We start from the raw sequence: 23640 nt of genomic DNA, 5'->3' as shown, positions 1-23640 counted from the left end.
TGGTAGGTGTTGAAATCTAACGGGATGCAGTGCTGCTCCAATTAACCCGCCCTCATTGTGACAGCCACAACAGTTGGAATATGGAGCTCATCTCAAATCATTCGCCTTGAGTAAAACCGACGGGATTTTGCCCCAAATTTCCCCTTTGCGTTGTCTTATTGCTTTGCGATTCTTGCTTAGTTTTATCCTGGGTGAGTAGGTCTGAATTCCCGGGAGAGGGAGAAGAGGGGAGTGATTTATTTTGTGGTATTCTGTCCAGAGCTGCTTGCCACAGGAATAAGGGTTGCTTTATTGTATTTTGTATTTCATGAATGACTTCATTTTTTGGGGGCGCCGGGATTCTTTTTGGAAATAGACTTGCCGGAGGGCTCCGAGCATTGCATTTACTTGTCCTTTAAGCTCGTTTGTAAAACTGCAACTCGATGGGTTGTAGGTTTAATATTTAAATGTCTGTTTTACAGAGGTTGAAAGATGAGATAGCGGAAGTAATGAGTGAGATTGAAACTCTGACTTGTACTGATGAAAGGTGAGTTGAATGTTCATATTTCAACTTTGCTGTAGCCCAGATGTTAAAAATTATTTATTCTGAACAATGATTTATTAATGTGTGTGAGTGATGTGAAAATATAAGCATGAATGCTTTTTAAATCTGTACGCGGAAAACTGCTATTGATGCTTTGTTTTACTGGAGATTCTTGAGGTTTGGCACAAATTGTGAGCTTAAAATAAAACCGACTTCATTTCCACCAATCAACAAAATGCAAACGCACCAATTTCCCCCTCCCCCCCCCCGCCCATTCTATTCCACAAATACAAATTGAATTGAATTCAGTCAGATTTCCCCCTGTAGGAAGTTCTCTCCCGATGGAAATTTTACAGATATTGATCTCTACATTTCACCCTGTTATGAGAGATTTATAACTATTATAATAGGCATTGGCTACATTTTGCAGTTAAGCTGAGTCTACCTAAATGCCTTTTGCCAGTATGTGGGAGGCATGCATGTGTGGATTAGAGCAAACAATGTTTTTTTCCTGATGTTTAGCGTGAATTGATTTGGTTGTAACACGTGACCAATGCTTAATGCTGAAGTGTGTCACTGGACCTGTCATTTAAATGTTTCTCTCGTCTGAGCTAATGATTTGGGGGTCGGAGGAGGGGATGGCGGAGGAGGGAGATGGCACAGACTCTAATGCTAACAATTTTTAATGTATTTCAGCAGCTGTGACTTGTGTGTGTGTGTAGCACCTAAGCCACATAGCCAGCAAGGTTTTACATTCAACAACAATGCCTTGCATTTATACAGCGCCTCTAACATTCGTAAAACGTCCCAAGGCATTTCACAGAAGCGCTTTCAAACAAAGTTTGACACTGAGTCACATAAGGAGATATTAGGGCAGGTGATCAAAAGCTTGGTCAAAGAGGGAGGTTTTAAGGAATGTCTTAAAGGACAAAACAGGGCGGAGAGGTTTAGGGAGGGAGTTCCAGAGCTTGGAGCCCAGGCAGCTGAAGGCACGGCCACCGATGGTGGAGTGATTAAAATCGGAGATGCTCAAGGCCAGAATTGGAGGAGCGCAGATATTTTGGAGGGTTTTTGGGCTGGAGGAGATTGGAAATCGGGGTGAGGCCATAGAGAGATTTGAACACTAGGATAAGCGTTTTAAAATCGAGGCATTGCTGGACTGGAAGCCAATGTAAATCAGCGGCCACAGGGGTGATGGGTTCATCCCCATTCTGTGCCAAGTTAGGCAATTGTAGCTGAATAGTGGAAGGAGCCCTCATTGCCTTGAGTTTTGCTCCTTCCTGTGACTAACTCGACAGGTTTTTCCCAATGGAGCTCAGTCACTGTCCAGCTGTTGGAAGTGGGTCATTGGACATTGGGGAACGAGAGGCTGAGAGGTTCCTCCGTGCAAATCAAGCTCTCCAACATCAGTGCCGCTTTAGGTTCACGCATGAAAAATGGCCTCCACTGTTGGGTCGAAGGAGTTTCCTGTTGACTGTGGCACAGACGCCAGCATGAGTTCCCACGAGAGGAGGGCGAGGGAAGATAAAACTGTGTGTGGGGGGGCGGGGGGGAAGTGAGAGATATTTGAAAGAATGTCAGACATGTAGCCTTGCTGCATGGTTTCTGCTCTTGGCTTCTGAGCCTCTGCCAAAGAATGGGAATGGAGTGCCAAGCAACAGAGGTCAGTGAAGGCCATTCGGTCCTTCGAGTCTGCACCGCCATTCAATATGATCATGGCTGATCCTCTAGCTCAACACCATATTCCCGCTTTCTCCCCGTACCCCTTGATGCCTTTTGTTTATAGAAATCTATCTATCTCCCTCTATATTGGCCTCCACAGCCTTCTGTGGTAGAGAATTCCACAGGTTCACCACCCTCTGAGTGAAAACATTTCTCCTCCTCTCGGTCCTAAATTTCCTACCCCGTATCCTGAGACTGTGACCCCTTGTTCTCGACTTCCCAGCCCCGGGGAAACATCCTCCCCGCATCCAGTCTGTCCAACCCCGTCAGAATTTTATACGTTTCAATGAGATCCCCTCTCATTCTTCTAAACTCCAGTGAATACAGGCCTAGTCTACCCAATCTCTCCTCATAACAGTCCTGCCATCCCAGGAATCAGTCTGGTGATCCTTCGCTGCACTCCCTCTATGGCAAGTAAATCCTTTCTTTGGTAAGGAGACCAAAACTGCACACAATACTCCAGGTGCGGTCTCACCAAGGCCCTGTATAACTGTAGTAAGACATCCTTGCTCCTGTACTCAAACCCTCTTGCAATGAAGGCCAACATACCATTTGCCTTCCTAACTGCTTGCTGCACCTGCATGTTTGCTTTCAATGACTGGTGTACAAGGACACCCAGGTCCCTCTGTACATCGACACTTCCCAAGCTATCACCATTTAAATAATACTTTGTCTTTATATTTTTCCTACCCCAAACTTCACATTTACCTTCGTTCTACTGCATCTGCCATGTGTTTGCCCACTCACTCAACCTATCTAGATCGCCTTGCAGCGTCTACATCCTCCTCACAACTCACAATCCCACCTAGTTTTGTGTCGGCAGCAAACTTGGAATTATTACATTTGGTTCCCTCATCCTATATATATAAAATATATGAATAGCTTGAGTTTCTCCTGTCGGTGTCTCAGTGGCAAAGTCCAGAAAGACTCCAGTTTAGATTTTCCCAATGAGTGCTGTGCGTGGCTTGGGATAGCACCGGAGGGCTTTGGTGCCCATGGGTTACGGCTGGTCATCGCTGGGGGTGCCGTACGTGCCAAAACAATGACCGGAAAATGGCATCAAACCGCAGGGATGCCTTGGTTGGTTTTGGCGCCTCTAGATTAAGGGGGGCGGGCGAGAAACGGCTGGGGGTTTCTAACCCCTCCCCCCCATTGGAGACGAGCTGTGTGGCGAGTGCTCACCAATGTGCCCACTGTGAGGATAACATGGGTGTGGTACCAAAGGATCCAGACCCAGACAGATTGCACCCAGACACAAAGCATTGAATCATTCCCCAAGCCCTGCAGTTTCCTGGCAGAACAAAAACTGCTGCCAATTCAGGGAAACTTTGGGAAAATTTCTCTCTGACTCCCTAAGGCAGTTGAGCAGGGCTTCGAGACTGCAGTAGCTTTATAATCTCAATCGAAATAAGCTAGTTTATGCTCCACACAAGCAATGTCCAACCCTATCAATATATCCTTCTATTCCATTCTCTCTCATGCACTTATTTAGCTTCCCCTTAAATGCATCTTCACCCCACCACCCCTTGTGGTAGCGAGTATTTTCACCACTGAGTAAGGAACTGTCTCTTTACTGAAGAATATGTCGTTGCCTTTTATTAAAGAATTGTAATGAATCCACACCCCCACTGCCTGTGGTAGTCTGTTCTTGACAGTAATTGGTGAGGGAGAAAGCCTTCCTGACATCCAACCCAACTATTTGCCTGGCGCTGTTTATATGCCTGGCCTCTGGTCCCACCATCCCTACCCATCTCAAATTACACTCCCAACTGGCCTGAGTTCAACCTCTTTATTTAAAAAAAACCCCTCAAACCGAACGATTGCTAGATTTTTGGATATTAAGGTATATGGAGATCGGGCAGGAAAGTGGAGTTGAGATCGATGATCAGCCATGATCTTATTGAATGGCGGAGCAGGCACGAGGGGCCGAATGGCCTACTCCTGCTCCTGTTTCTTATGTTTATTGTTCTTCAGTCTAAACCTGTATTTCTCTGAAGGAAACAGCCCTGACTCTTGGAGCCGATTGTCCTAACTTGAGAAGCCCTGGCCCAGGTGATATTCTGGCCGCCCCACCCCCCCACCCTCCAGGGTCTCCATATCCTTCCCACACGTGAGGGCTAAATCTGCAGGGTTGCCTCGCCTTGTTTCGGCATCTCTAGGTAAAGCGGGGGGAAGAAAGGCTCAGGGTTTGTACCCCCCCCTCACTGGAGACAGGCTGTGGTGTGCCTGTGGGGGTAACGTGGGTATGGTACCACAGGGTGGGCTCTGCGGAATAGGAGGGCAGCAAACTGACAACAGAAAATCATGAATTAAGGAGGGGGAGAAAAGAAATTGCTGCATCTTCTACCAATCTAAAGGGGCTCTGTGCTTTGCAGCCATGTTATTTGAATCAAGCTGATTGTATGTTGGTGTTAAATGGTGTCGGGGTCAAGTGTCTACCCCAGAGAGCTGTGGAGGCTGCGTCATTGGATGTATTTAAGGTGGAGATAGACAGATCTTTGAATGATGGGTGAGTCGAAGGTTATGAATGGTGGAGCAGGCTCGAGGGACCAAATGGTCTACTCCTGCTCCTATTTCTTATGTTGTGTTACGTTCTTAAAACCAGTTAATGTAACGACAGTAGAGGGTGCAATCTGTGTCTGGTCAACATTGAGTCCTGGGTTTGGGGGAGGGGAGGGGGGGGCGGTGTTACATAATTCAGGCACCTCCAGAAACACCTTGAAGGAGGGGAGGGGGAACCCCTTCGATGGGGGAAACGGCATCAAAAGGCGGGCCAGCTAATCGTTGACTTCGACGGTGACCTGTGCAACCTGCAGGTGACACGGCCCCAGTGCAGAACGACACTGATGGAGTGACAGTGGACTGCCCCCTGCATTGGGTGGGGGGGGGTGCACGAGGGTCGCGGTCTGGGGGGGGGGAGGGTCACGCTGTGATGGTGATGATGGTAAATAGAGGGATAATGGTGTGCCATTCCTCACTTTCTCTTGTTAATCCGTCGACAGTAAAACAACACAAAGGAACAAACAAATGGCGATGGGAAGAAAGAAATTCAACATGGATCCCAAGAAGGTAATGGATATTTTCTTGTGGCTCCTCGGCCAATTTAGTTCTGTTTTACTATTTTGTTTCCATCCCCAGATCTGTACTTTTGCCTGCTCCACACTGACACAGGTTTGAAGTGCCCTTGGTTGCAGCCCGGCCCATATCTTGCTCCAGTGGTACGTTGCGATATAAACAAAATAAAAGCGGACTGCTTGTGCCGCAGGATGGGAATTAATTTGGATTGGAATCTCTCTGCTTCTACAATCTAAATTATTCCCGATCTTAAAGGTTCAGAAATCGCTTGTTGCCGTCCCCTGTCACATGTCACTCCAAACACGTGGCGATCTCCTACTTTGTAAAAATATCGAGCTGTTTAGGTTATTTATTTCATTGCTGTATGTGGCTGCCATGTTTCCTACATTACAACAGCGACTACATGTATGAAGCCAATTTTCTCTTTCCAACACCCCCCCCCCCCCTCCCCCATAACCACTTGTGTGGGTTCAAGTCCCACTCCAGAGACTTGAGCACATAATCTAGGCAGTCACTCCAGTGCAGTGCCGAGGGAGCGCCGCACTGTCGGAGGTGCCGTCTTTCGGATGAGACGTTAAACCGAGGCCCCGTCTGCCTCCTTGGGTGGATGTAAAATAACCCATGGCACTATTCGAAGAAGAGCAGGGGAGTTATCCCCAGTGTCCTGGCCAATATTTAACCCTCAACCAACATCAGTAAAACAGATTATCTGGTCATTATCATATTGCTCTTTTGATGGGAGCTTGCTGTGTGACAATTGGCTGCCACATTTCCTACATTACAACAGTGACTGCACTTCAAAAGTACTTCACTGGCTGTAAAGCGCTTTGGGACGTCCTGAAGTTATGAATGGCGCTTTATAAATGCAAGTTCTTTCTATCTTTTCACTTGAATCTCTCGCCAATCACAATTTTCACCCCCAACATTTCTGTCATCATTTTAAAATCGCTTAAATTGACTGTATTAAACTTAATTTTGCTGTGCTTTTTTACATTGAGTGTTGTGCTGAAATATCCAAGGCCATTTTAATCAGAAGCAGATATTGGAATGTGGGCTGAGAATAGTCCAGCTGTTGCACATGCTGTATTCCGGGAGGTTGGATGCCCTAAAACTTGACCACAATAGTTCATGAATGACCTCTGAACCCCAAAAAGTTCGGTTCATCCCACTTGGTGTTCACAGTCTGAGACCTGACACATTTGAATTACATAAAGTAGTTTTGTATTCCCTGAAATATAGAAAGTTAAGGGGTAATTTGATTGAGGTGTTTAGTATTTTGAAAGGAATTGATGGGGTAGATTAGAGAGAAACTTTTTCTGCTGGTGGGGGAGTCTAGGACAAAGGGACATAACCTTAAAATCAGAGCCAGGCCGTTCAGGAGAGAAGTTAGGAAACGTTTCTTCACACACAGGGTGGTAGAAGTGTGGAACTCACTCTCAAAAAAAAAACAGTAAAGGCGAACTCAACGAATGATTTTAAATCCGAGATTGATATATTTTGCTGACCAAGGATATTAAGGGATATGGAGTTAGGTCACACTCGGCCATGATCTATGAATGGTGGAACAGGCTGGAGAGGCTGAATGGCCGCCTCCTGTCCCTATGTTGTAGCTCCCACTTCAACTCCCTGCGTCTCTAGTGACACCGCGGGAAGCCTGACGTTTGGGGGCCGCGGGCCTAGAGACCACACTAAGCTGGTTGCTGCCAAAAACCAGCCTCCGCTGGTCCGATGTAAAACACGGAGGGGGTGGGAGGGGGGAATCGGGATTTAGTGCGCGTATATATTTTGGGAATTCTCAGCATTTCTTTTAAAGAGGGATGGAAGAACCCTGGCAATGCCAGAGAAGAGGGAAGATTTTGTGGAATGTCAAAACGCAAGATGCTTCAGGGGCGGCAGCTGACAAAGCATTGAGGGTCGATGGAGCCTCTGGAGATGAAAGCAGTGCAAATAAATCACCTCCCAGTACTGCAAGGAGCGCAGCATTTCCTAATCCACTAACCATACTGCCTCTAGGGCTTCCACACAATATTTTACAGATGTGTAGCTCAGCAAAGGGATAGTTATTTAGAAAACTGAGGCAATTTTAAAATAAGAGAGTACATAGCCCTGGCAGGGGTGCAACTAAAGAACCAGGAAGGCTTTGACTCAAATCCAAGAAAGAAAGCAAGAAGACTTGCATTTATATAGCGCCATTCACAACCACCAGGCACTCAAAGTGCTTTACAGCCAATGAAGTATAATATAGTCACTGATGTAATGTGGGAAACACAGCAGCCAAATTGCGCACAGCAAGCTCCCACAAACAGCAATGTGATAATGACCAGATAATCTATTTTTATGTTGATTGAGGATAAATATTGGCCCCGGGACACCGGGGATAATTCCCCTGCTCTTCGAAATAGTGCCATGGGATCTTTTACATCCACCTGAGAGAGCATGATGGCACCTCCGACAGTGCAGCATTCCCTCAGCACTGCACTGGGAATGGCATCCTAGATTTATGTGCTCAAGTCCCTGGAGTGGGACTTGAACCCACAACCTTCTGACTCAAAGGCGAGAGTGCTACCCACTGAGCCACAGCTGACACAAATCCAGGATATTGGAATGCTGGGGTCATTTGATACCAGTACTTCAGGAAAGAGGAGAGGAATGGGCATCGGCATTGCAGGTCATCTAACTTGAGATGGGCAAGATGCCATTGCCCCTAGAAGAGTTAATTGAGTATTACAAGATGGATTGAGGGTACAGTCGGCCTCTTTGAGGTGTCTTGCAACAGACGAGAAGGAAAGCCTAGGGAGGGTGGAATCGAGGGTCATAGAAACATAGAAAATAGGTGCAGGAATAGGCCATTCGGCCCTTCTAGCCTGTACCGCCATTCAATGAGTTCATGGCTGAACATGCAACTTCAGTACCCCATTCCTGCTTTCTCGCCATACCCCTTGATCCCCCTAGTAGTAAGGACTACATCTAACTCCTTTTTGAATATATTTAATGAATTGGCCTCAACAACTTTCTGTGGTAGAGAATTCCACAGGTTCACCACTCTCTGGGTGAAGAAGTTTCTCCTCATCTCGGTCATAAATGGCTTACCCCTTATCCTGAGACTGTGACCCCTGGTTCTGGACTTCCCCAACATTGTGAACATTCTTCCTGCATCTAAACCCATCAGAATTTTAAACGTTTCTATAAGGTCCCCTCTCATTCTTCTGAACTCCAGTGAATACAAGCCCAGTTGATTTAGTCTTTCTTGATAGGTCAGTCCCGCCATCCCGGGAATCAGTCTGGTGAACCTTCGCTGCACTCCCTCAATAACAAGAATGTTCTTCCTCAGGTTAGGAGACCAAAACTGTACACAATACTCCAGGTGTGGCCTCACCAAGGCCCTGTACAACTGTAGCAACACCTCCCTGCCCCTGTACTCAAATCCCCTCGCTATGAAGGCCAACATGCCATTTGCTTTCTTAACCGCCTGCTGTACCTGCATGCCAACCTTCAATGACTGATGTACCATGACACCCAGGTCTCGTTGCACCTCCCCTTTTCCTAATCTGTCACCATTCAGATAATAGTCTGTCTCTCTGTTTTTACCACCAAATTGGACAACCTCACATTTATCCACATTATACTTCATCTGCCATGCATTTTCCCACTCACCTAACCTATCCAAGTCGCTCTGCAGCCTCATAGCATCCTCCTCGCAGCTCACACTGCCACCTAACTTAGTGTCATCCGCAAATTTGGAGATACTACATTTAATCCCCTCGTCTAAATCATTAATATACAGTGTAAACAGCTGGGGCCCCAGCACAGAACCTTGCGGTACCCCACTACTCACCATCTACCATTCTGAAAAGTACCCATTTACTCCTACTCTTTGCTTCCTGTCTGACAACCATTTCTCAATCCATGTCAGCACACTACCCCCAATCCCATGTGCTTTAACTTTGCACATTAATCTCTTGTGTGGAACCTTGTCAAAAGCCTTCTGAAAGTCCAAATATACCACATCAAATGGTTCTCCCTTGTCCACTCAACTGGAAACATCCTCAAAATTCCAGAAGATTTGTCAAGCGTGATTTCCCTTTCACAAATCCATGCTGACTTGGACCTATCATGTCACCTCTTTCCAAATGCGCTGCTATGACATCCTTAATAATTGATTCCATCATCTTACCCACTACCGATGTCAGGCTGACCGGTCTATAATTCCCTGTTTTCTCTTTCCCTCCTTTTTTAAAAAGTGGGGTTATATTGGCTACCCTCCACTCGATAGGAACTGATCCAGAGTCAATGGAATGTTGGAAAATGACTGTCAATGCATCCGCTATTTCCAAGGCCACCTCCTTAAGTACTCTGGGATGCAGTCCATCAGGCCCTGGAGATTTATCGGCCTTCAATCCCATCAATTTCCCCAACACAATTTCCCGACTAATAAGGATTTCCCTCAGTTCCTCCTCCTTACTAGACCCTCTGACCCTTCTTATATCCGGAATGTTGTTAGTGTCCTCCTTAGTGAATACCGAACCAAAGTACTTGTTCAATTGGTCCGCCATTTCTTTGTTCCCCGTTATGACTTCCCCTGATTCTGACTGCAGGGGACCTACATTTGTCTTTACTAACCTTTTTCTCTTTACATATCTATAGAAACTTTTGCAATCCGTCTTAATGTTCCCTGCAAGCTTTTTTTCGTACTCCATTTTCCCTGGCCTAATCAAACCCTTTGTTCTCCTCTGCTGAGTTCTAAATTTCTCCCAGTCCCCGGGTTCGCTGCTATTTCTGGCCAATTTGTATGCCACTTCCTTGGCTTTAATACTATCCCTGATTTCCTTTGATAGCCACGGTTGACCCACCTTCCCTTTTTTATTTTTACGCCAGACAGGAATGTACAATTGTTGTAGTTCATCCATGCGGTCTCTAAATGTCTGCCATTGCCCATCCACAGTCAACCCCTCAAGTATCATTCGCCAATCAATCCTAGCCAATTCACGCCTCATACCTTCAAAGTTACCCTTCTTTAAGTTCTGGACCATGGTCTCTGAATTAACTGTTTCATTCTCCATCCTAATGCAGAATTCCACCATATTATGGTCACTCTTCCCCAAGGGGCCTCGCACAACGAGATTGCTAATTAATCCTCTCTCATTACACAACACCCAGTCTAAGATGGCCTCTCCCCTAGTTGGTTCCGCGACATATTGGTCTAGAAAACCATCCCTTATGCACTCCAGGAAATCCTCCTTCACCGTATTGCTTCCAGTTTGGTTAGCCCAATCTATGTGCATATTAAAGTCACCCATTATAACTACTGCACCCTTATTGCATGCACCCATAATTTCTTGTTTGATGCCTTCCCCAACATCACTACTACTGTTTGGAGGTCTGTACACAACTCCCACTAACGTTTTTTGCCCTTTGGTGTTCTGCAGCTCTACCCATATAGATTCCACATCATTCAAGCTAATGTCATTCCTAACTATTGTATTAATCTCCTCTTTAACCAGCAATGCTACCCCACCTCCTTTTCCTTTTATTCTATCCTTCCTGAATGTTGAATACCCCTGGATGTTGAGTTCCCAGCCCTGATCATCCTGGAGCCACGTCTCCGTAATCCCAATCACATCATATTTGTTAACATCTATTTGCACAGTTAATTCATCCACCTTATTACGGATACTCCTTGCATTAAGACACAAAGCCTTCAGGCTTGTTTTTTTAACACCCTTTGTCCTTTTAGAATTTTGCTGTACAATGGCCCTTTTTGTTCTTTGTCTTGCGTTTCTCTGCCCTCCACTTTTTCTCATTTCCTTTCTGTTTTTTGCTTTTGTCTCCTTTTTGTTTCCCCCTTTCTCCCTTCATTGGTTCCCATTCCCCTGCCATATTAGTTTAACTCTTCCCCAACAGCACTAGCAAACACTCCCCCTTGGACATTGGTTCCGGTCCTGCCCAGGTGCAGACCGTCCGGTTTGTACTGGTCCCACCTCCCCCAGAACCGGTTCCAATGCCCCAGGAATTTGAATCCCTCCCTGTTGCACCACTGCTCAAGCCACGTATTCATCTGCGCTATCCTGTGATTCCTATTCTGACTAGCACGTGGTACTGGTAGCAATCCCGAGATTACTACTTTTGAGGTCCTACTTTTTAATTTAGCTCCCAGCTCCTTAAATTCGTTTCGTAGGACCTCATCTCTTTTTTTACCTATGTCGTTGGTACCAATGTGCACCACTACAACTGGCTGTTCTCCCTCCCTTTTTAGAATGTCCTGCACCCGCTCCGAGACATCCTTGACCTTTGCACCAGGGAGGCAACATACTATCCTGGAGTCTCGGTTGCGGCCGCAGAAACGCCCATCTATTCCCCTAACAATTGAATCCCCTATCACTATCGCTCTCCCACTCTTTTTCCTGCCCTCCTGTGCAACAGAGCCAGCCACGGTGCCATGAACTTGGCTGCTGCTGCCCTCCCCTGATGAGTCATGTCCCTCAACAGTACTCAAAGCAGTGTATCTGTTTTGCAGAGGAATGACCACAGGGGACCCTTGCACTACCTTCTTTGCACTGGTCTTCCATTCCCTATCTGGCTGTGGACCCTTCTCCTGTGGTATGACCAACTCGCTACACGTGATACTCACGTCATTCTCAGCATTGTGGATGCTCCAGAGTGAATCCACCCTCGGCTCCAGTTCCGCAACGTGGTCCGTCAGGAGCTGGAGGTGGATACACTTCCCGCACACGTAGTCGTCAGGGACACTGGAGTCGTCCCTGAGTTCCCACATGGTACAGGAGGAGCATAATACACGACCGAGCTCTCCTGCCATGACTTAACCTTTAGATAGGCAACAATAATGTTAAAGTTTACTCACTGTTAAAGAGAAGAAAGAAAAACTACTCACCAATCACCAGCCAATCACTTACCCGTTTGGCTGTGACGTCACCTTTCTGTTTCTTTTTACTTCTTTTTTGCCTTCTCCCTGTAGCTGTACAAGTACGACTTTTATAGACCTCCGACCCCGGACTCGCGCCTCACTAACTGCCGCCGCCTCACTCTCCCGCTGGGCCTTTTATAGGCCTCACCAACCCCGGACTCGCGCTGCTCCAACTGCCGCCGCCTCACTCTCCCGCTGGGCCTTTTATAGGCCTCACCAACCCCGGACTCGCGCTGCTCCAACTGCCATGTTAAATTTAAATGTAGAGTTTAAGGTATTTTGCATTTTTAGTTCCAGAAGACAGCAATGAGTTGAGATCAGCTTCTTTTCAAGGGTCAGTACTTTATAACATAGGAACAGGAGTTGGCCATTCAGCCCATCGAGCCTGTTCTACCATTCATTAGATCATGGCTGAATCTGCATCGTGACACCATTCACCCACCTTTATTCTATATCCCTCAATATATGTGCCTAACTCACATCTAGCAATCACTGTTGAAATTTTCACTTTTTAAGGGAGAAACAGGAAGATTAAAAGGGTGCCTGCAGAATCCAAAACACTAACTCATGACCCGTTCCGTTATGTGAGTGATCCCAGTTTCTCACTCGGACTGTCAACTTTAACAAGGTTGCGTGACTTACTGCAACAAGATTTTTTTTTTAAGAAGTTCAAAATGTAGAATTTAAAAGCGCTTTAAGCAGTTGTCTACTTGGGTGAGTAATTGTTGACCTCAGTACAGCAGCCCCTCCCCCTCCCCCGCCCCCACCTTCTGAAGGCAGCTGCTTGGGTCTGGTGTTTCCATGGGCGCCGACAGCCCTTATCCAACTGGCCGCTCTTAATACCTGAGCCTAGGCAGTGAACGCTGGCATGCTATTCAAGTGTGGGGGCAATCCTGTCCTCGCCGGAGATTACTCACGGTGCAGAAGGTTGATCTGTAGCCCATTTCCAATGGAAACTTTTACTACAAGCTGTGACACTCGGACCATTCAATTTCAAATCCTGTTTTCACAGACCACGTTCTGTTTAGAGTTTAGTTGCAGCATTGGTCCAGAACACCATCTGCTGGGGAATGTCGACTGTAAAAGCTACTTTTTGGCTCTTTCAATTGTTATTGAGCCTTACTGACCAGAATATCGTGGTTCAATTTCTCCTAATCTGGTAACTCGAATCTTGGGGAGCTTCAGTTGTCCTCTGTATTGCCAGGCTAGAGAGGAGGTAATCCCCCCCCCCCCGCACCTGATTGCAATGTGGTGATGTGTGTGGCTGTCGGGTGAGATCGAGGGTTGGGCGGTACAACTCCCACGATCACATAACTTGCCAGGACCTGCTGTCCAAGCTCACCTGTGCACAGATAGTCATTTGGATGAGGTGCTCGTGCAACTGTCCCACCACCTTCGGGAAAGGGGGCTGGCGGTGGGTTACAACTCCTCGGTCTGAAGCGGTCATTTCACTTCAGGATTGTTCTGAGTCATGTTTTCTCCGATTTCAGGGTATACAGTTTCTACTCGAGAATGATCTGCTCCAGCATACTCCTGAAGACATCGCCCAGTTTCTATACAAGGGAGAAGGGTTAAACAAAACAGTCATTGGTGATTATCTGGGTGAAAGGCAAGTATCTGCTCATTTAACAAGAGGAGTTTATGTGCAGAGGGTTGGCTAATGCTATTAACTGGTGTTGTGGACTACTTTCTCCAGCATCTGTGCACAGTGTGCATTTATTAAATACCAGATACACAGAGCAAAATCTGTGTGTCTCTCTGTGTGTCTTTTTTTTGCAGGGCTGTGGAGAAGGGTGGGACAAATTGGATAGTTCTGGCCAAATTGCTTCCTTCTGCACTGTAAGATTCTATCCTGAGTTTGTAGAATTTATTGCGATGATATTTAATGCCTTGTATATTTTTTCTCACTTTATTGCAGAGATGAATTTAACCTTAAGGTTCTTCAAGCGTTTGTTGAGCTTCACGAGTTTGCTGACCTCAATCTAGTGCAGGCTCTGAGGTTTGTGCTTTATATTTAAACAAAATGCTGATCTAGAAGTTTAGAATTATTGTCAACCCAGTGGATCTGATGAACATTCTTGCCACTGGGTTTATAATCACCCTCAAATATAGTGTCCTTTTATTTCACCGTTTCCAGCGTAATAGTTGTTTTCTTCTTAGTTGAAGAGTTTTAATTGGGAAATCTGTTATATAAAAAAACCCCAGACATTTGAAACACTTGCGGGCGGGGGGGGGGGGGGCGGGGTGGGGTGGGGGGGGGGGTGGCGTGGCGGCCGGGGGGGGGCAAAGGAAAGGGGAACAGAGTGGGAATATCGTGTGAACTTGGGCAGCACTCTCGCCTCGGAGTCACAAGGTTCAAGTCGCACTCCAGAGTTGAGCACAAAATCCAGGCTGACACTCCCAGTGGAGTACTGAGGGAGTGCTGCACTGTTGGAGGTGCCCTCTCTTGGACGAGACGTTAAACCGAGGTCCCGTCTGCCCCCTCGGGTGGATGTAAATGATCACATGGTCGCTATTTTGAAGAAGAGCAGGGGAGTTCTCCTTGGTGTCCTGGCCAATATTTATCCTTGAACTAGCACCTAAAACAGATTATCTGGTCATTATATCATTGCTGTTTGTGGGAGCCTGCTGTGCAAAAATAAACTGCCTCTTTTTCTACATTACAACAGCGAATACATTTTCTAAGTGCTTCGTTGGCTGTAAAGCACTTGGGGACGTCCTGAGGCCATGAAACTCACTGTATAACTGCGAGTTCTTTATGCAATTAGGATGACTGCTCACGTGGGGAATAAACAGCAACATAGACTGTTTAAGCCTGATTTTGTGTTGTGATTTCTAAGAATTAAAACAGGATACATACTTGGTGAGGCACTGCAATGCAAACCCATACTTCAGAGATAATTTTTATATCACAGCAGCAGCAAAATGTTGGGAAGTTGGATGATATGGTTCATGTTTTGTCCTGATGTATACACACATTATGTTGCACAGAACCCTGTGTATGTGAACAGTTTATGCCAATCTGGTGAGTGATTTTATAAAAAAAACCATGTATGGTCGATAGGATGCGAGAGACAATGTTCTAGCATAATGGTAGCTTCAAGCTGTTTCAAGTAGCGAGAGATGGAACAATTTGTAGAGCTTGTAGCAATCAATGAGCCCCTGGCACAACTTCACTCTGAGCTTAATTGACTGAAGACTGCTGACGGAACAAGGTTCTCACAGCTGTCCATCTGGTTTTTATATGGCAGGCAGTTTCTGTGGAGCTTCCGGCTGCCGGGTGAGGCACAGAAAATAGATCGAATGATGGAAGCGTTTGCCTCGCGTTACTGCCAGTGCAATCCTGGCGTCTTCCAGTCCACAGGTTGGTTCCATTATTATCCATAAGTAGCAAATAAGATTCCATCGTTTCTTGGATTCATTTCTACCCCCCCGCTAGGTCTTTATTGTACTTCCTTCCTGTGAAGTAGGAGAAGACGCACGTGGATTTTTATTAGGCAAGGGCGTTGAGTTTTACGGAACCAAGACGGGTAAAAGGAGTTGAGATACAACAACAACAACTTGTATTTATATTGTGCCTTTAACGTAGTGAAACGTCCCAAGGTGCTTCACAGGAGTATTATGCGTTAAAAAATTTGACACCAAGCTGCATAAGTAGAAATTAGCGCAGGTGACCAAAAGCTTGGTCAAAGAGGTAGGTTTTAAGGAGGAAAGAGAGGTAGAGAGGTTTAGGCAGGGAGTTCCAGAGCTTGGGGCCAAGGGAATGGAAGGCACAGCCACCAATGGTTGAGCGATTTATAATCAGGGATGCTCAGGAGGGCAGAATTTGAGGAGCGCAGACCGGGGGGGGGTGAAGAAGATTAGAGATAGGGATGCAATCAGTCATGATCTAACTGAATGGCGGAACCGGCTAGAGGGGCTGAATGGCCTCCTGTTCCTATGCTACTTTTTTTGACATCATGTGATCAGCAACTGGGTGCCTCAGTAACTTTAAAACGTGCTGTTGAATTTTTCACCACGCCGGACACATCTGGCTAATAATGGGAGTTCTGAGCTTGTCATTTTTATCAGCTAGCTGGGAGGCTGCTGGACGAATTGGCTTCCACATCAATACATTTTTTTTTACTGTCTCTAAGTTTCCTCGGAACGAAGATCCTTTTGGCAGTTGTGCCTCGGTTCTGTCTAGAGGTTCTGAAGAAGATGGAATAACCGACTAACCCTAAAGCCAGACATGTGGGGGAAAGGCACTCGTGATCGTTTGAGCATCTCGATCTAGTTCCTGTCGTTACGCCAAAAGTTGGATCTCTTCTTAAAGTCCCAGAAGATTCTGTTCAGGAGCAGGAGCTGAGCGGTGAAGTGAAATGAGAAGCAGCTAAAACTCACCAACAATGAGGACTAATTCCAGCCTGCATTAATGTAGTAAATTTTAATATCACCCAATTGTGGGGGAGGGAGGGACTGGGAGTACAGCAATAAGCTTGTCCCAAGTTACAGCAATCCCTCTAAGTGAGTTCTCAAGTGACTGAACTGTCCAATACGGGAATTACAGTCTGTGGGACAGACAGTGGTTGAGGGAAAGGGTGGGTGGGGAGTCTGGTTTGCCGCACGCTCCTTCCGCTGCCTGCGCTTATTTTCTGCATGCTCTCGGTGACGACAGCATTCAGTGTCCTCCCGGATGCTCTTCCTCCACTTTGGGCGGTCTTTGGCCAGGGATTGGGGGGAGGGAGTAGAAATACAGCGATAAGCTAGTCCCAAGAGCCCAGTATAGGAAATGGGTGATTGCAGGAACCAGGATTTTGTGGGGATACTTGACTAACGCTTGAATTTTGTTCAACCCCAGAAGCTAAGAACTCAAAGATGTTATTCAACTCCATGCCTTCTAATTAAGTGTTGATTTAACTGTAGCAGGATGGAAAGTTGGTTGACTGGCAACAAAGTGTTAGGGTTCATGGGTGTTCCTTTCAATACCACCCAGACTCAACTAGTCCAACTTGGCTGGCCTCCCACCTTCCACCTACCATAACCGTGAGCTCATCCGAAACTCTGCTGCCCATATCCACACCCTGATGTTTTTACTCCACTCTGGTTGAGAGTCCTGGTGTTTCTTCCTTTCATTTGTTTTTCCTTCACCTTTCCCTGCATTGTACTGCGCCTGTCTATTCCACGAACTCGTCCTGAGTGGGCTCTATTGAAGGAGATCTTGCACTTGACGATGTGCCATTTTTGTCTGTCATGCTAAGGTCAATAGACCCAGTGGCTAATTTCTCTGTGTGGGAGGAGGCATTTGGCTGTGTAAAATTGGCTTCCAGCCTTGACACACCTAGGAAGTCTAATGTAATGAGCGCAGTGTGTTGTGACAACACAGAAATCCTGTGCACTAATGCCTTGCCGCTCTTGTTGCTGGGTAGTGTTCTCCTCACCATTTTACCTTTACAAACATATCCTCCTTGTTCATCCCGGTGCTCATTGATTTATTTGTAGTGATAACAGTCCTGTGTGTGTATGCACGTGCGTGTGTAAAAAAATATAATTCCTGGACATTCCCTCTCGGCCCCTGCCCCTGTGGTTGGGTTAGTTAATACTGCCGAATGTCGGTGCCTTGTCTGCATTATCCATAATAATAATTCCATTCAAACCACCTCCAGATCTCCTTTTCCGTTCTCCCTACCCCTCCACCACCCCATGGCCTTTCCATGTTTTACTAACTCACAAGGATTTCTCTGGGCCAACAATTGCTTTGATTTATCGCTGTGCACGGTATGTTGAGGTAGAGATGAGCGCTTGGTTCTACCCAAGCATTTCTTTTATTTTCCATGATTAACATCCTCCCTTGCTCCTTCCATTACAAGAGTGACTACACTTCAAAAGTGCTTCATTGGAATAAAGTACTTTGGAACATCTTGAGGTCCTGAAAGGTGCTATAGAAATGCAAGTCCTTTCTTTCCAGACCAGACCAAATCCAGTTGAGTTCCAATAGACAGACTGTGCGCGCCCTATAACCAACAATATTGCCTCTTGGCAAGATGATACTGCAACCCTCGTGTAGCATGAGCACAATCTACACCACTTACATTGCACTATTGAAGCTGGAATCACCAGAGTCAGAAGGTTGAGAGTTCAAGTCCAGAGACTTGAGCACATAATCCAGGCTGACACTCCCAGTGCAGTACTGAGGGAGGGCTGCACTGTCGGAGGTGCTGTCTTTCAGATGAGACGTTAATACAAGCTCCCACCTGCCCTCTCGGGTGGATATGAAAGATCCTATGGCACTATTTCGAAGAGGAGCCAGGGGAGTTATCCGCGATGTCATGGTCAACTTCACTTTAAAAAAAAAAAATGATCTGGTCATTTATCTCATTGCTGTTTGTAGGACCTTGCTGTGCGCAAATTGGCTGCCGCGTTTCCTACGTTACAACTTGAAAAGTAATTGGCTGTAAAGCGCTGTGGGAGGTCTGGTGGTTGTGGAAGGCACTATATAAATGCGGGTTCTCTGAAATCCGTTGCAGTCTAGTTAAACATTATCTGTAGGTCGGAGGAATGTACTCTACTGCTACAAGAACTGGGTCACTTGCAACATTCTTTCCCTCCCAAATGAGATTAATTCGGAAATGCAGTTGGTTCTGATGCTGGTTTGTCCTTACCCCAGGGTCTGTGCTATGGAGTTAGGAGGAACTTTGGTCAGCCGGATAAATAAATACTCCAGGTACTTCCTGATCTCACATTTAAAACAGATGGTGGGACTCATATTGTATATTTTCTCATACAAGCATATATAAATTGAAGGGCCTTCTTGTAATGGAATCTTTCCTGAAGTGTATAGGCTATGTGACATGCGCACTCCGTTTCTCTTCCACAGTAGTTGGTTTTATTAAATGTACAACGGTATCTTTTTAGTTTTGTGACCTGTAATCTTATCTTTAATTCATTCTTGGTTGGCATTTATTGCCCATCCCCAATTGCCCTTGAGAAGGTGGTGGTGAGCCGCCGCCTTGAACCGCTGCAGTCCGTGTGGTGAAGGTACTTCCACAGTGCTGCTAGGGAGGGAGTTCCAGGATTTTGACCCAGCGACGATGAAGGAACGGCCGATATATTTCCAAATCAGGATGGCGTGTGATTCTGAAGGGAACATGGAGGTGGTGGTGTCCCCATGCACCTGCTGCCCTTGTCCTTCTAGGTGGTGGAGGGGAGGGATTTGGGTTTACTGCTCACTCTTATTTTCACAAATGTTCGCCTTTTTGAAACTGTTTTCAGAAATCACACTCTCTCTTGATTACCTACTCATTTGTAATTTACAACGTTATTCCTCCTGCTTCCCTGTGACTCGTGCTGGGTGTTGTTCCAAAGGCCTCAGCAGTTCTCCAGGACTTAACTCAATGGACTTGTCCAGGCCCAAAGCTCTGGAATTCCCTTCGTAAACTTCCCTCTCCTCCTTTAAGACGCTCCATAAAACCTACCTCTTTGACCAAGCTTTTGGTCACTTGTCCTAATACCTGCTTTAGTGCCAATTGGAGTTGATGTAGAAGTCTAGCCATGATCTTGTTGAATGGCAGAGCAGGCTTGAGGGGCCGAATGGCCTACTCTTATTTCTTATGTTCAATTATTTTCTGATAACATTCCTGTGAAGCATGCTGGGATGTTTTAATATGTTGAAGGCGCTATATAAATGCAAGCGGCTGTTGCCTGCTGACCTCGAGGGGAGCCTCCTCTAAATCACTCTTGCACGGCAGTATTTAAAAAAAAAAATTAATTCTTCTAATGAGACCGAATAAAACTATCGCATTAGCACTTTATTTTAATTTAACATCACGACTGAATCTTTAAAGACGTGTGCAGCCTTCCCGATGACCCAGAGGTGTCCTTGGTTCCCTCCATCTCCGCTGCGTGAGCTGATCTCGTGCCGGGGCAGTGGTAGGCGTGCGACAGCTGGACAGAGGACCTCCCTTGGGTGAGGGGGCGGACAATCTGGGCCTGGTTCCCGGCTACTGATCGCAATCCGCCGTCTCCTGACCCGGGGGGGGTCACAGAGGTCAGCCACCACCTGTGGAACTGTGCGGCACTGAGGGAGTCGATGACTTGAGGAAACGGGATAGGAAATGTCGGTGCTCTTTAGCAGTACAGTAAAACTTGTCTACACTCCACTTAACACTGCTGACCCTAAAAATTCTTTATTTTGGAAGCATTCATTAAATCCAGCTACCTGGGGGAGGGAAGAGAAAGAGAAAAAACAAATATGATGTTTAGTATAGAGGCTTGTATTTAATCTGTTTCTGTTTGGAAACCTAAGTTTTCATTTGGACCCCTTCCTTGCCCCAGATCTGAATTTCCAAAGAAACGGCAAACAATGCTTTCGTGGAAGTGTTGCTTCTGTGTGTAAACATCTTCAAACCGCCCCCCACCCCTGGGTCAGATTCCCTGATGGGCCCCCTTCAAACCAGCAGCTTTTGTTCAGAATGGTTTTGAAGAGGAGCAGCACCTAAAACCTGGCCTCTTTCTCTCTGACCGGCGCTGTTCTGTAGCATGTTTTAATATTAGTAACTTTTCATTTCTCTCTTTTTTGGGGCTGGTTTTGAGAGAAGTCGTTTGTTTTTTTTCCCCCCGAAGTTTATACCTCGGGTGTCAACTGTGACCCAGTGGGTAGCACTCTCGCCTCTGAGTCAGAAGGTTGTAGGTTCACGTCCCACTCCAGGGACTTGAGCACAAAGATCCAGGCTGACACTCCCAGTGCAGTGCTGAGGGAGTGCTGCACTGTCTGAGGTACTGCCTCAAGGAGACGTTAAACCGAGGCCCTGTCTGCCCTCTCAGGTGGACGTAAAAGATCCCAGAGCACTATTTTGAAGAAGAGCAGGGAATTCTGCCCAATATTTATTCCTCAATCAACACCCAAAACAAATGATCAGGTTATTATCACATTGCTGCTTGTGGGAGCTTGCTGTGCGCAAATTGGCTGCTGCATTTCCCACATTACAACAGTGACTACACTTTAAAAGTACTTCATTGACTGTAAAACACTTGTGGACATCCTGAGGTCAAGAAAGGTGCTAAAAAAATGCAAGTGCTTTCCTCCTGTACAATATTTGATGAAAAGGAGAGGCCACTCTCTCTCTTTGTATTACAGCAAATCGTTCTGGTCTTTTCCTAGAACCTGATTTTAATGTGCTTCTGAGATTTTAAAGAGGGTTTTTTTTTAAGCTTTAAAGTATGTGCCACGTAAATAATCGTAACTAGAAGCAATGTCTTTCGGTAATTGGAGCATAACAAGCTTGAAATATAAAACAACTACTTGTATTCATATAGCACCTTTTAATGTAGCAAAATATCCCACGTCTTCACAGGAGCGTATCGGGCAGAACCTGACACCGAGCCGCATAAGGAGATATTGGGACAGATGACCAGCTCGGTCAAACAGGTGGGTTTTAAGGTGGAGAGGTTTAGGGAGGCAACTTCAGAGTTTGAGACCTAGGCAGCTGGAGGCACAGCCGGCAATGGTGGGGCGAAGAAAATTGTTGAGTGTGCACCTAACTGACTTGTCTTTCCCCTCGATAGACACTTGCTATGTGCTATCGTTTGCCATAATTATGCTGAACACGAGTTTGCACAATCCCAACGTGAGGGACAAGCCTGCAGTGGAAAGGTTTATATCCATGAACCGGGGCATCAATGAAGGTGGAGACCTCCCAGAGGAGTTGCTCAGAGTGAGTGTTTAACCAAAGTTTGTTGTTCTCTTTCTCTTTCTCTTTCTCCCCCCCCCCCCCCCCCCCCCCCCATCCTCTCTTCCCTCCACCCCCCCCCCCCCCCCCCCCCCCCCACAGGTGGGGAAGTGGCTTTCTGTGAATTAGCGAGTTGCATTTCTGCTCTTGTTAGCCTAGTTCGATTGGTAGAGCTCCATCCTCTTGAGTCTGAAGGTTGTGGACTCGAGACACACTGCAGGACTTGAGCACATGATCTCGACTGATCCTTCAGCGATGCACTGTCGGAGATTCTGTTTTTTGGATGGGATGTTAAACCATCTGCCCCCTCGGGTGAACGTAAAATCTTGTCGCACTGCTCAAAAGAGCAAGGAGTTCTCCGGTGTCTTGGCCAGCATTGATCCCTCAAAAAAACAACAAATGAACTGCTCATTTACTGTTTGTGGACCTTGCTGTGTGCAGTTAGGCTACAGTATTTGCCTGCACTGCAAAAATAATTAATTGCATGTGAAGTGATTGGAGACAACCTCTGTACCAGAAAGTGAGCTCTAACTGAAATGATTTAAGTATTTTACTAGTAAATGAAGCAACAAAAGGTGCAAAAAAGATTTACGATGATACCAGAACTGAAAAGACTCGAGCCCTTTTAGAAACATAGAAATTTACAGCACAGAAGGCGGCCATTTTGTTCCATCGTGTCCGCGCCGGCCGACAAAGAGCCACATGGCCCTCGGTCAGCAGCCCTGAAGATTACATATAAACCAATGAACAATGACGGAAAGGCAAAGAGCATCCGGCCCAACCAGTCCGCCCCACACACCTACGACACCCCATGTATCGCAACATTCTACACTCCACCCCGCACGGAGCCATGTGATCTCCTGGGAGAGGCAAAAAAACTAGATAAAAATTGGGGAGAAAAAAATCTGGGAAAATTTCTCTCCAACCCAATCAGGCGATCAAAACTACTCCAGGAGATCACCCAGGCCATATTCGATTCCCTGAAGTACTTACCATTGTATCTGCGCCAGCCATCAAGAGGTTATTCAGTCTAATCTCACGTACCAGCTCTAGGTCTGTAACCCTGCAGGTTACGGCACTTCAAGTGCCCATCCAAGCATCTTTTAAATGTAGTGAGGGTTTCTGCCTCTCCCACCCTTCCAGGCAGTGAGTTCCAGACCTCCACAACCCTCTGAATGAAGAAGCTTCCCCTCAAATCGCCTCTGAACCTTGCTAAATCCATATATACTACATCATACACACTACCCTCATTGACCCTCCTGGTTACCTCCTCGAAAAATTCAATCAGGTTAGTTAAATACGATCTTCCCTTAACAAATCTGTGCTGACTGTCCCTAATTAATCCTTGCCTTTTCTAAATTTAGATTTATCCTGTCCTTCAGGATTTTTTCCAATAATTTTCCCACCACTGAGGTTAGGCTGACAGGTCTGTAATTACTCGGCCTACCCTTTCTCTCTTAAACAAGGGTACTACATTAGTAGTCCTCGAGTCCTCTGGCACCACACCTGAATCCAAAGAGGACTGGAAAATAATGGTCAAGGCCTCTGCTATTTCCTATTTGCTTCGCTCAACAGCCTGGGCTGCATTTCATCCGGGCCTGGGGACTTATCCACTTTCAATACCGCTAAACCCTTTAATACCTCCTCTCTCTATATATTTATTTCATCCAGAATTTCACACTCCTCCTTGA

The 23640-nt window shown here is 46.2% G+C and overlaps 1 protein-coding gene across 1 annotated transcript in view; it reads left to right on the top strand.

Annotated features, from left to right (window-relative positions):
- Positions 1-446: 446 nt before the first annotated feature.
- cyth3a (cytohesin 3a) overlaps positions 447-23640 on the top strand; it is a 41095-nt gene continuing 17901 nt past the window's right edge. Inside the window, exons 1-6 of the mRNA XM_070900782.1 lie at positions 447-526; positions 5248-5314; positions 13733-13851; positions 14161-14241; positions 15494-15606; positions 21786-21934. Coding sequence (XP_070756883.1) covers positions 447-526; positions 5248-5314; positions 13733-13851; positions 14161-14241; positions 15494-15606; positions 21786-21934 — 609 coding nt within the window. The remainder of the gene's footprint in view (positions 527-5247; positions 5315-13732; positions 13852-14160; positions 14242-15493; positions 15607-21785; positions 21935-23640) is intronic.

The sequence above is a fragment of the Pristiophorus japonicus genome, chromosome 15 (assembly GCF_044704955.1).
Source record: "Pristiophorus japonicus isolate sPriJap1 chromosome 15, sPriJap1.hap1, whole genome shotgun sequence".
Lineage (NCBI taxonomy): Eukaryota > Metazoa > Chordata > Chondrichthyes > Pristiophoridae > Pristiophorus > Pristiophorus japonicus.
The sequence above is the reverse complement of the archived record's forward strand: the minus strand, read 5'-3'. Positions and strand labels throughout refer to the sequence as shown.